Source organism: Gopherus evgoodei, chromosome 4 (assembly GCF_007399415.2).
Source record: "Gopherus evgoodei ecotype Sinaloan lineage chromosome 4, rGopEvg1_v1.p, whole genome shotgun sequence".
Classification (NCBI taxonomy): Eukaryota; Metazoa; Chordata; order Testudines; family Testudinidae; genus Gopherus; species Gopherus evgoodei.
This window is the reverse complement of record NC_044325.1, coordinates 117,767,322-117,781,057: the sequence shown is the minus strand read 5'-3', so window position 1 is coordinate 117,781,057 and position 13,736 is coordinate 117,767,322. Positions and strand designations below refer to the sequence as shown.

Sequence of the window (13,736 nt, the reverse complement as noted above, 5' to 3'; positions counted from 1 at the left end):
TAAAAGATCTCAACTGTAATATAATTGGCATTCTAGCCTTGGAATATTAATTGTACTCAAACTTGGTACACTGTTTTACAATTAACTTTATTTTTTGGGTAGGTATCTACACCAAGTATTGAGGATTAAATTTACCAGAGAATCCCGGATTAGAAAATTGAACAAAATTCTCAGTTACAATCTTCCGCAGGAAATGAAAAGCCTAAGGTAACATTTTAGCTTCTTTGCCACTATTTTACATTAACATATGAATTGCCAGAGTGTTTTGTATATGTAACGATAATGTATTAGTATAGTTCTCTGAATTCAATAAACTTACATTTACAGGTCAAACTGATACGGTTCCCACAGCCTCCACGACTGTCCCTTGTTTGTAATGCTTACAAACGGGTACAATGGTGCATCCAGTAATAATGTGCTGAATTGGTTGTAGTAGAGCCCTACCTCTGAGTGTCCTGATTTCTGTGCACTTAAATTCTCAGCCTGCACGCAGCATTAAAATGTAACTTTTTTGTCAGGAATACTACAAAACCGGGAGTTCATGCAACAAAAACAAGTTTTACATTTTAGCTGGGTCTAAACTTTTGTGTCTTAGCTCTTTATTGGCCCTTTGCTCTTGTTTTTCAGATCTATGCTTGAAGCTACTTCATCACCAGTTGTTTTTTGCCACAATGACTGCCAAGAAGGTAGGATGGCACTACTTTGGCAACTAGGTTAATACTGCAGTGCTAAGAGCAGCCTTTGATTATTTCTTGCTTGGCTTCTACTAATGCTATTTTGGGCTATATATCTACTCAATCCTGTGAACTGACAGCTTGGATTATGATGGGTTGAGTTGAGGGAGGGGGTTGACAAGCTTGTTACAAATTAAATATAGGTATCCCGATGCCTTCGCATGTTCCTTTCCTGTTTTGTCAAAAGGAATGCCAGGATCCTTGAGCAAAGCTTTTTGAAAACTTTTTATAATAGAAGTATTGTCTGAGGTTTTTATCAAAACAACTCGAGTGATTCTGCTCACTACATCTTTGTGTTTTCTCAAAACTCTTCAGGTAACGTCTTGCTCTTGGAAGGCAGAGAGGATTCTGAAAAACAAAAGCTAATGCTTATTGACTTTGAATACAGCAGCTATAATTACAGGTAAATTGTTCTAAACAAGATTTTCATGGTTGGCATGTCTTTAAATTACAGTAAAGGAAATGCTAATAAGACTTTGCTAAATCTAATCTCTTCCAATGAGTTGTACTTTTCTGTATTACATTCTGTGTCCTGCCTTTGATTAACCAAAACTGCAAGTGTCACTTGCCGGAGGATTCTCTGCACCTTGAGGTCTTTAAACCAAGATTTGAGGACTTCAGTAACTCAGACATAGGTTAGGGGTTTGTTCCTGGAGTGGGTGGCTGAAATTCTGTGGCCTGCATTCTGAAGGAGGTCAGACTAGATGACCATAATGGTCCCTTCTGACCTTAAGTCTCTGAAAAAAACTCTGAGCAAAGGCCAAATTGGCAGGCTCACAGGTGCCTTAATCAGTGTATCTGAAAGCTAATTCATCTGCAGAAGTCTGAAAAGCTAGACTGCTGCAGTTCAGTTCAGATATTTGGCCTGTGATAGCATGCCTCCTAGACATGACTGGGTTGTGTTTTCCATAAATGGGGCAGAAAAGTGAATATAAAATCTCTTTAGAAAATGCAAGAGATCTCTCTATTAATCAGAAAGATGTGATCATTAGTGTAACATCTAAGTAATGTGTCTGAAATCTTTACTGCATACCTTAAAAATTCTGCTAGAGATGGCTTGTGAACACTTCCACTGTCCTCGCTATTTTTACCAAAACCTTTTCCTAGCACTGTAGTTTGCTGCTTTCTTCTGAAATCAGTTGTTGCAGCAACCTTGTTCTAGCACAGGAAGATGATCCCTTTTGTGACTCTCTTTTCTGAGGCAACTTCAAATAACTTTCTCACCTGTGACCACCTACTGTATTTAAGAAAAATGCATGAGTTACTGGTTTTCTGAATGTATCCAAGTGCAGCACAAGCTTCCATTTCCTGTACATGAAAATCTGTGAAATTAACTAATTCAGCAATTTTCTCTAAACATAAGGCTCTTGCTACTTCATGCATCTGTAACTCCCCACATTGCTTTCCTTTCAATCCTTTTGGTTAACCTCTTTCCTTCCGACATATGTGCAAGGATTATCTATCGGGATGTTACAGGACTACTCAAATGCCCTCTTCATTCAGCATCTTCTGATTTAGTCTTAGTAATGCCATATATCAGTTTTTGCCAAGTTGAAAAGTATTCTCTAAGTGTACTACTCCATTAAACCTTATCACAACAAACTTAATTGAACTCAATGCCAGTGGAGTATTAGCCACTTATAGAAGTGGGTTTTTACAGTATTAATAAATGACTTGTGATCTAAATTACCTCCTGCTTTCCATAAAAATGTTAGCAAATAGTTCTCAGTTCTTCAATATATTGGACCGTTGGTTTTTGAGTTCAGGTCACAGATTCTAGTATTGCTGATGTACTCCACACAAACAGCAGTAGCAAGTTCTTCTGCATGGACAATAAGGACACTGGTTTTACTGCTAGCTTTTTTAAAAAAGCTAAAGTTGTTGATGCATCTTGTGCTATTTGCTTTTTGTGTTTTCATCAATAAAAAGACGGTTACTCACCTTTGTAACTGTTGTTCTTCGAGATGTGTTGCTCATATCCATTCCAGTTAGGTGTACGCGCCGCGCGTGCACATTCGTCGGAAAACTTTTACCCTAGCAACTCAGTGGGCCGGCAGGTCGCCCCCTAGAGTGGCGCCACCATGGCGCTCCATATATACTCCTGCCGGCCTACCCGCTCCTCAGTTCCTTCTTGCCGGCTACTCCGACAGTGGGGAAGGAGGGCGGGTGCGGAATGGATATGAGCAACACATCTCGAAGAACAGTTACAAAGGTGAGTAACCGTCTTTTCTTCTTCGAGTGATTGCTCATATCCATTCCAGTTAGGTGAATCCCAAGCCTTACAAAGGCGGTGGGGTCGGAGTGAAATGTGGCAGAATAAAACTGCCGAGCCAGAGGCTACAGCCTCTCTTGACTGCTGAACCAGGGCATACTGCGAAGCAAAGGTAAGGACCGAGGACCAATTGAGCTTCGCGACAGGTCTCGTGGGTAAAAACACGAGCCAGCAAGGCGGCAGATGAAGCCTGAGCCCTGGTAGAATGCACGGTGATGTGGCTTGGGGAAATATGAGCCAAATCATAACAAGTGGGGATGTCCGCCATCACCCAAGATGAGATCCTCTGAGAGGAAAACAAGCAAGCCCTCCCTTTGGCCCGCTGCCGGGGCACCTTAGGAAATGATTCTGTCAGCACAATATAATGCGAGCACTCCACAGATGTCCAAGGAGTGCAACGGTTATGCCCATTGCGTTGAGCTGTGGGTAACATGAAAGGCCAAAACACCTTAGGGAGGAAAGCCGGGTGCGGTCATAACTGCACCTTGTCTTTGTGGAACCTTCGTAAGAGCTCTGATCTCAGAGACCCGTCTGGTCAAGACTAGGTTGAGGTCCCAGGGCGGGGCTGGGCGGTGCACCCGAGGGTGCAAGCGCTCCAAGCCCCTGAGGGACCTCGAACCCATAGAGCGTGGGACACTGAACGTCCATCTTAGCCTGCTGGAAGGTAGGGAAGGCCACTGAGAGTATCCTCAGCGATGATACCGCCAGATCCTGCCGCTGAAGGCCAGAGGCAGGCCAAATAGAGGGGATCGAGACCTCAGCAGGAGCAAGATCGAGCGTACTGCAGCTGTAAAGGAAACGCCTCCACCTGGCTCGGTATGTTGACCAGGTGGAAGGCTGCCTGTCACCCCGACTCAGGTACGCAGGAGCCACCGTGAGGCGAAGAGGCTGCAGGTCCGAGTGACGAAGCCTGTCATTGCCCTGAGTGATGAGGTCTGGGCTGACAGGCCGAGCAACGTGGTATGTCAGTGCTGCCTGGACCACTCTGGAGTGATCATGATGATGCACGCTCTGCCCCTGCGGAGTTTGAGCAGGACGTAACGAACCAGTGGGAACAGTGGGGAGGCATAATGCAGTTGGCCGTTCCACGGCATCAGGAATGCGTCCAAGATCGATTCCGAGGAGAGACCTTGGAAGGAGCAGAACACCTGGCATTTCCTGCTCTCGCGGTGAGCGAACAGGTCTGTGTGAGGAACCATCTCCACTTCCGGAAAGCGGGACGCCTCACATGGGGCAGAGTGATCACTCGTAAGACAGGAAAAACCTGCTGAGTCAAAGAGTTAAGACGTTCCGAACGCCTGGGAGAAAGGACGTCGCCAGCTCCATCGAGTGGGCCATGCAAAAGACCCGGAAATGGATGGCCTCCTGACAAAAAAGGGGGAAGGACTATGTCCCCCCTGAATACTTATGAAGCACCTGGCCATTGTGTTGGCTGTAAACACCGAGATACAACGGCCTCGCAGCTGCCGCTGGGACCCCTGGCATGCCAGGCGGACTACTCTCATTTTTGGGGCATTAATGAGGAATGCCAGCTCCCTAGAAGACCGAAGGCCTTAAGCTCGGAGGTGACCATGAGCACTCGAGCAGAGAGATGATGCGTCCGCCGTCAGGGGCAGTGAGGGCTGGGGCGGATGAAACCGCATCCCTGTCCACACCAAGGAGGGAGTTAGCCACCACTCTAGGGAGCCTAAGGCGTCCGAGGGAACGGTGACTACCATGACCACTGGCTCCCTGTGGTACACCGAGGTGGGCCGGACTTGGAGAGGACGGAGGCGGAGCTTGGCGTGTTTGGTTACAAACTTGTGGGCAACCATGGACCCAGGAGACTGAGACAAGAACAAGCTGAGGTCGTTGGGAAGCCTTCAGACCTCAGATGATTGTTGCCATCGCCTAAAACCGCAGTTGTGATAAGCAGGCTCCGGCTAGGTAGGAGACCAAGAGAGCCCCTAGGAAGCCCAACCTCTGCGTGGGAACCAGAGTGGATTGCTCTATAGTAATCATCAGGCCTTGATCTGTGAATAAGACCGTGACGATGCCCACGGGCTGAGTGGTTTGTGTCTCAGAGTCTCGTCGGAGAAGCGAATCGTCCCAATACGGAAAAACGCATATCCGACATAGCTACGGTAGGCGGCGACTATGGCCGTAAACCGGGAGTATTCACCGCTGGCTATAAAGCGGAGGCATCTCCCGTGCGGAGGGAAGATGGCATTGCGAAAGTACGCGTCCTTCCTATCCAGGGCGGCATAGTAGCCCCCAGGAGGCAAGGATGGAATAATGGTTCCCAGGGATACCATGCAGAACTTCAACCTTATCCCAAACCGGTTGAGTCCATGCAGGACCAGGGAGGTCTGAGACCTGTGTTCGAGTGGGGGACTAGGGCATAACGGGAGTAAAACCCCTAGCCCCTTTCGTCCGCTGAAGGGGGACAGGGCTGGAGCAATTTAAAGGTGGTACCTATGCTCCATCGTGCGCAGGACCCAGCGATCTAAAAGTAACTGGGGCCATGCCAGGAGAAAGCGGGATCAGGATCCCGTCCTGCGACTGGTACACCGCCCTCCGGCGAACCTTGGAAGGTCCGTCTTTGGTCCCAGTGGTAATTGCGAGGGACCTTGACTTTGGCTTTTTAGGGGGCCTGACGTTTGTCTGCGACCACCTTGGCCTTGCCGTTTTCCAGAGTTCTGCCTCTGGCTAGGCACAGAGTATGGCGGCTGGGGCCATAAAGGCCTGCGCTTGGTCGCTGGCGTATACATGCTGAGACGCATTAGGACCCTATTGTCCAGCAGGCTTCGCAGTCTGGGGCTGTCTCTGCCGCGAAGATGCCTTTACCAACAAAGGGTAAATTCTTTCCCCCGTCCTCCAAGACGGCAGCGAACTCCAGGTGGGAGGTTCGAGGGAGAAACTCCTCCACCCAGGTGCTATAATTATCGCAGCTAAGCAAGGCTTGTTGCTTTGCTACCCAGAGGTGCAGGGCCCCTGCAGAGTACACCTTGCATTCGCCAAGGCTCTTTCTGCTTCGGGGCTGGTGCCCGCTGGCCATCATATCAGGATCGTGGTCCTGAGCATAAAATCTGCGCATATGGGCTGACACGGATGCATGTCCGGACGGCCATGGAGGTACTAAAAGAAGGCACGGGCCGAGTCTCTGACTCACTCGGACCTTGCCCAACTCGGCACCGGGGACCGGCATCGGGAGGCGTATCGGTACCTGGAACGAGATCCAGACCCGCAACCAGAACGGTGTTGGGAGGTCGACCGAGATCTCGAGGCTCGGAGAAGAGCTACAGGAGTCAAGGTACCTGCCCCGGTGCCAGATGTCGGAACGGTGCCGATAGCGGGTCGGCGAACGGGATACCGACCGGTGCAGCGAGTGTGACCAGTACCGAGGAAAACAGCACCGGGACTGCCAGTGGTGTCCGGCGTGCCGACAGGACTTGGAGTGTCTGCGGGACCGTGATCATGAACGGTGCCGCTCTGCTGTACTGACAGGGGACAGTCCCTTGAAGAGACTGTATTACCCGTACCGGCGGTGCCCGGGTCAGGCAGCACTGACTCTGTCATGGCACTGAGAGCCCTCGCCCTTGGTAACATCTCCGGCGTGCAGGGAACAGCAGGCTCAACCACAGTGCGTACTGGGGAGCTGTCAGGCACCGGATTCGACGGCCCTCGTGGGGCCGGGATCCACGGTACCGAGGTCATCAGAGCTTCGGTAGGAGCCGGTGCCGGGCGAACCGAGTTAGATAAGCTGTCTGGCTGCGGTGCCGTCAGCACTGAAGCAGCGGGAGTAATACGCTCAACCACGGCGCATGCCGGGGAGCCGTCGGGCACCGGATTCGATAGCCCTTGTGGGACTGGAATCGACGGTGCCGATGTTGTCGGTGCCTCAGAGGCTTCGGTTGGCATGGAAGCAGCCGGAGCAGGAGCTCAACCACGGCGCGTGCCGGGGAGCCGTCAGGCACCGGATTCTACGGCCCTTGCGGGACCGGGATCGACGGTGCCGACGTCATCGGTGCCGGGCGATCCGACTTAGACTAGCCCTCTGGCCGCGGTGCCGTTGGCACGGAAGCAGCCGGAGCATTAGCTCGACCACGGCGCGTGCCGGGGAGCCGTCAGGCACCGGATACTACGGCCCTTGCGGGACCGGGATCGACGGTGCCGACGTCATCGGTGCCGCAGCAGGTGTCGGTGCCGGGCGATCCGACGTAGACGAGCTCTCTGGCTGCGGTGCCGTTGGCACGGAAGCAGCAGGAGCAATACGCTCAACCACGGCGCGTGCCGGGGAGCCGTCAGGCACCGGATTCTACGGCCCTTGTGGGACCGGGATCGACGGTGCCGACGCCATCGGTGCCGCAGCAGGTGTCGGTGCCGGGCGATCCGACGTAGACGAGCCCTCTGGCTGCGGTGCCGCTGGCACGGAAGCAGCAGGAGCAATACGCTCAACCACGGCACGTGCCGGGGAGCCGTCAGGCACCGGATTCTACGGCCCTTGTGGGACCGGGATCGACGGTGCCGACGCCATCAGTGCCGCAGCAGGTGTCGGTGCCGGGCGATCCGACGTAGACGAGCCCTCTGGCTGCGGTGCCGCTGGCACGGAAGCAGCAGGAGCAATACGCTCAACCACGGCGCGTGCCGGGGAGCCGTCAGGCACCGGATTCTACGGCCCTTGTGGGACCGGGATCGACGGTGACGACGTCATCGGTGCCGTAGCAGGTGTCGGCGCCGGGCGATCCGACTTAGACGAGCTCTCTGGCTGCGGTGCCGCTGGCACGGAAGCAGCAGGAGCAATACGCTCAACCACGGCGCGTGCCGGGGAGCCGTCAGGCACCGGATTCTACGGCCCTCGTGGGACCGGGATCGACGGTGCCGACGTCGTCGGTGCCGGGCGAGCCATCTTAGACGAGCTGTCTAGCTGTGGTGCAGCTGGCACAGAAGCAGCAGGAGCAGTAAGCTCTACCACGGCGCGAGCCGGGGAGCTGCCAGGCACCGGATTCCCTGGTCCTGGGGGACTGGAATCGACGGAGCCGAAGTCATCGGTGCCTCTGCAGGTGACGGTGCCGGATAACGCCACTTAGGCGAGCTCTCTGGCTGCGATGCAGGTGGCACGGAAGTAGCGGGAGCAGGGGGCTCAACCACGGCGCGTGCCGGGGAGCCGCCAGGCACCAGCAGGAATCGTAGACTCTCTCGACCTCGGAAGAAGGGAGCGGTGCCAGTTGACATCGGTGCCGGCGACGGTCGGTGCCGAAAGGCCTTGGTGGTACCGGCGGGGTCCGGTGCCGAGGAGGCGCTTCTGCCCGCCGCTTGAACATCGCTCGGCGCCCAAGGTGGAGGGATAAGTGAAAGTCCCGCACCTTTTTGTTCTCGGCTTAAAAGCCTTGCAAATGGGGCACTTATCTGTCAAGTGTGATTCCCTGAGGCACTTCAAACAGGAGTCATGTAGATCTCTCTTCGGCCGCGGCTTCTGGCAAGCCGGGCCCCTTTTAAAACCCGGTGAGCCAGGCATGGCTCCGGCACTGGGCTCATGGAAGGGGCTACTTCCTGAACCCCGCTAACTAAACTAACCATGTTAGCAAAGAAAACACGTATAACCATACAAATATATATATAAAAGTGTTATAACTGCATAATTATATACGAGAAAACGAGTAGCTAGGGAAGTGGAGGTCAGCTAAGCCGCGCTCCACTGTTCCAACGACCGACACGGGCGGTAAGAAGGAACTGAGGAGCGGGTGGGCCGGCAGGAGTATATATGGAGCGCCATGGTGGCGCCACTCTAGGGGGCGACCTGCCGGCCCACTGAGTTGCTAGGGTAAAAGTTTTCCGACGAATGTGCACACGCGGCGCGTACACCTAACTGGAATGGATATGAGCAATCACTCGAAGAAGAACTTGTTTTTACTGACAATTCTGATCTCCTATTTGTAGAACTTAAAGTACTTCATGCAAATGTTCTCATCATACTTCATAATATTAAAACTTCAGGACTGCGTTGATTTTAAACAAGAACAAATACATAAATATTCTGGAAACTTGAACTCTGCCCTAACTATTGAACTGTTAATTTTCAGAGGATTTGACATTGCAAATCACTTCTGTGAATGGATGTATGACTACACTTATGCAAAATACCCATTCTTCAAAGCCAGTTTTTTGAAGTATCCCACAAGGATGCAACAGGTAGGTGCATGAAAATAGAGTTGCATGCAAATGTCAGTGTCCACAAGCTTCAAATCTGATCTGTCCTTTCTAATTACTGGTTTAATTGTTACTATACATCCTGTCCACCAAAATTCCTCTCACTATGTCACTGGATGTAGTAGTCATTCTTTCATAAACTTAGTGTGATGTTAGTGTACAATGCTTTTAAAAAATAAAAAGCCCTGATAAACTTCCATTGCTGCCAATAGCTTTTCAGGTAAAACACTTACTGTGGTCCCGTATGTACATGCAAAGCTTGTCTTGATGTTCCACTAGTTTCAATAACTGTGGGTTAAGACCAAAAGCAAAAGGGTTAGATAGAATATCAAAATGGCATCTGTAAAAACTAATGGGATATTGTCTTTATATACTGAATTCCTAATCTGTTACTCAGTGGCATTCTTCTTCTTTTGGTGTTTAGGTTTTGAAATGATCCAGAATAGTCAATACTCAAATTTTCAATCTTGGAAAAAACTAAACTTCTTAGTGTCTTCATAAAGATTTAGCATGATGATATTAACCATTCTTGAGACTAAGACTTGTCTGATGTGTTCTCATGATCACTATTGTCTTTAGCTTCATTTTATCTCCAGTTACCTGACTGCATTCCAAAATGGATTTGAAAATCTAAGTAATGAAGACAAGTCCAAAACAGAAGAAGATATGTTGATGGAAGTCAATAGGTAACTATTTATATTTGCTGTAGTGATAGTGCAGTGTTAGCATTCTGTGTACAGTCCACCTGCATAACACTTGCATTTTGATGCCTTTATAGGATTCACATTCTTGTATCACTGAGAAATGTCTAGTTAGAATTTGTCTTAAATAGCTTTTCTAGGGTAAATGAGAACAAACCCCCTAATGGTTGTAAATGAATCCTTGTTCCATGTCAAAACTGTTATGGCACAATGCAAATAGTAGGCTGTAGAAGTTACTAAGGGCACTGTACAAATAACTAAGCTGTGCTATGAAAAACCACCTTAAGATAAAGGTACGTTTTCCAAGCTTCTTGGAGATTAGTGAGTGGGATACTGATGTCATATAATGACTGCTTGGAGCAAGAAAAAACTCTGTTCTGGGATGCTCAAATGTAATATGACTCGTCTAAAAGATAGCAAGTTATAATAATAAAATTGGCACTGATTTTGACTCTAGGTAGGCTAGATAATGCAGTTAATGTGGGACACTAGAAAGTCTTTCAGCAAGCATTTTGTTTTGTAATTTGCAGGTTTGCCCTGGCATCACACTTCCTCTGGGGCCTGTGGTCCATTATACAAGCGAAGATTTCATCCATTGAGTTTGGATACATGGTATGCTTTCTGAAAGAGTAAAATCTTAACCTTTCATTTAATTAAAAGTAAACCTTAATGCACCTTAAGAGTAATTTAGTAATCTTAGTCAGCATTGCTTCCTTAAAAGAAATTTACCTTTTTCTCTCTCACACGCGCGTGCTATAGGTGGTTATATCAATAACTTTTGCTAATACTCTGTCCAATAGTGAACAGAAGTGTAATTATTTTTCACCTCTCAGTGAGCTGATTCTTTCACACTCCCAGACGTATTCTCCTGTAGTTGAAAGGGTTGCAGCATCTGCCCTTCACAGTACCTGACTAACACATGAACAGTGGATTTTAGTTTTAATACTAGTTTTGTTTTGGAGGAAAAACAAATTTTTCCATAGCTTTCTTAAACTTCTCTAGTAAGACTTCCTCTCTGGGACTAAGAATGGTAAAGATATTACTGTCTAGTTACTTTACGGGAGGAAACTGCTGATAAAGGTTTTAGTACACTTGAATAGTGCTATAGCTTTGTTGCTAGACAAACTTAACTGACATGAAACTAATAGCCAAGGGTTAGATAGGATGCAGAAATGCTACTAAACCTGAAATTAGACTTTTAACATGATGCTTTAACTTGTTTAAAAGGTCTCTTCCTTTGCCCCCAAATACTCTTGGAAGGTGAAGCCAGGAGGATAATATCCAAATATTTCTATCTATATTCATATTATATAGTCTCCCAAACTGCAGACAAGAATGCATGTACATCATGGCAGCACACAGCTGACACTGTTTCTCAGGAAATTATTTCTCATTTTAGGACTATGCACTGTCAAGATTTGATGCATACTTTGACCAGAAGAGGAAACTTGAAGAGTGAATGTTGGAAGAATGGACAATCTGTTACTGTACAAAGAAAGCAGCTGGACAGAACTTCCACTGTGCTTAGGCTACTGTATCTATAATGAAGGTTTCAGTGGATTCCAGTTTCTTTGGAATGCAGATATACAATTTGTGAAGACTGTACAAAATCACTTGGTTTATTTGTTTACAGTTTCATAAGAAATCTTTGGAATGAGATTGGGAAGCAAAAGTATAATACAGCAGTGCAATATCTTGAAATCCTTTTAATCTAAAGGGTATCTTATATTATGAGGAAGCTTACAGTTCAGTGTGGAATACCACATGCATCAAGAGCAAACAGTGTTACTGTTGGTACTTACTTTTTTGTTTTTAGGGGTTTTATTGACATACTGGTGAACATTTGTGATGAGAACACTTGTAGTTGGTAGTACATTGTAGACACTACTGGTCAATGGGAAGATCAATTGTGTCGGAGGACAACTGTTATACTGTGAAGCTGGCTGAAAGGCCTTACTGTGAGTTAATTGTATTAGCCTCATTGTGTCCCCTGAACATTGTCTCATGAAAGCTGCTGCTATATACAGCAAAATGGTTAAAGGACACATTAAAGCAATTTGCTGTCAAGTGTTATCTAAATATGGATGAATGTAGTTGTCATGTATGTGTCTTTGTAGAATGAAATACAGATGAATCTTGAACTGGAAATTCTGAAGAGATTTGGGATGACTAACCTATTCATTTCACATCCTTCGCCAAGAACATGCTTTTATTGATCAGCCTGGCTATCTAGCAGTATTGCAATGTGCTGTTTATGAAACTCTCCAGGCTGGCAGCACTGGAATTAGTGCCTTGAATTACTCTAGCAACCCCTCGATGACTGGATTGGCATTAACAATGCTCCCAGCTGAAGCCAGCCCTTCTCCTTGAACTGAAGGGTGTTACCACAGTACAGGTCTGTAAGGAAGGTGTGTTGGGGTGGAGGGAATGAGGGAAATAAGAAGATAATCCCCTTTCCCTCAGTGTGAGGGCAGGGAGACACATTTTTTGACCAACTGAGGTGTATTTTTGGCTTCTAGGTAGCTTTTTTTTTTTCCTTGTTAAACCTCTGACTTCAATCTTGTTCCAGCAGTCCAGTAAAGTTGTGTATTGTGGGAAACAGTAACATGATGATGAAATATGTATATATCTGTGAAATCTACAGCATATGTGTAAATGTTCTCTGGAGAAATCTTTAGATTTTGGGAACTTGTTTTACTTTGGCCATTGTTTTATTTGTGTTCGTGCTTTCTGCTAAGACATACTGTATTATATTACAATAAATTTTTTTAAGTATTCCCGTATAGGCTTGTGTGGAAGATGGTGTATAAAACATTTGAGGGGAGTGTGCAGTGTTTGAACAAGTCATGCTATATAGCAATGTGCCATTTCTGATTCTTTAGAGGGTCAGTTTGCAAATACTTCTAATTTATAACACCTTTAATCCAATAGTTGTGGTTATTGAAGCTGACATTACTCCTTAGAAATCATATTCACATCTTAGCAATGAAGAATGAGTGCTGATAGCCAGTCGCAGATCATCTAAGATCACATCCACCTTGAAGGCCTTAACTTGATTCCAACCTGCCTATGAAGGCGGACTGGTTTAAATTGTCCAGTGAATCAGTCTATTCTGTGGCAGCCCTTCTATGTGCAAGTGGAACATGATGCTCCCAAACCTCAGTAGAAAATAGGTACCACTCAAGTTAGCTAGCTTGACTTTTTAACTAGTCACACAAGTTAATCATAAAGGCAGCTAAAAAGCAAGGAATCAGAGGGGGAGATGTTACAAAGTGGAAAACAACTAACATTTCTGCAGAAATGTTATGTGAAACAAATTGAGACATGATCATTCTCCTACATTTATAATTTAACGCTTAAGTAGTAACAAATCTTGAAACTCTGCTGAAGGGAAAAACAAAGGTCCTTTTGGGAGAATGCAATTGCAATTTTTAACTACAGATACTTAACAGTACATGGTCTAAAGAATCAAACTCATTAAATAGATTAAGGGCTCAGTTTGACAGAGCTACTGGGCTTGTAAACTCTCCACCAGTAACATTTGCAGCATGGAACTCTTAATTAAAACATGGGAATGAGGTAGTTTGCCAGTCAGAGGAAGACTCTTCTAATTACCATGCAATGCATGTTGCACGGAGCACATTTCATAGATGCCAACTAACCTTCAGAGATAGCTATGCTATACCTACTCTGCACCTGAAATGTGCTATTGCAAAGGTACATCCGTGGCATCTTATTAGTTAGGATTGCTTCACATGTCTGTCTCTGCATTTAGGTGGATCTAATAATTGCTAACTTTTCAGAGAGTGGGACAGTTAACTCCAGCGTGTTAGTTGTTCA

General features: G+C 47.2%; 1 protein-coding gene across 1 annotated transcript in view; it reads left to right on the top strand.

Moving 5' to 3' along the window:
* The window catches only part of CHKA (choline kinase alpha), a 34,213-nt gene extending 21,534 nt beyond the window's left edge, over positions 1-12,679 (top strand). The window contains exons 6-12 of the mRNA XM_030560715.1: positions 103-207; positions 628-686; positions 1,050-1,137; positions 9,069-9,177; positions 9,775-9,881; positions 10,427-10,508; positions 11,296-12,679. Of these exons, the coding sequence (XP_030416575.1) occupies positions 103-207; positions 628-686; positions 1,050-1,137; positions 9,069-9,177; positions 9,775-9,881; positions 10,427-10,508; positions 11,296-11,355 (610 nt within the window). The 3' untranslated portion in view covers positions 11,356-12,679. The remainder of the gene's footprint in view (positions 1-102; positions 208-627; positions 687-1,049; positions 1,138-9,068; positions 9,178-9,774; positions 9,882-10,426; positions 10,509-11,295) is intronic.
* The last annotated feature ends 1,057 nt before the right edge of the window (positions 12,680-13,736 follow it).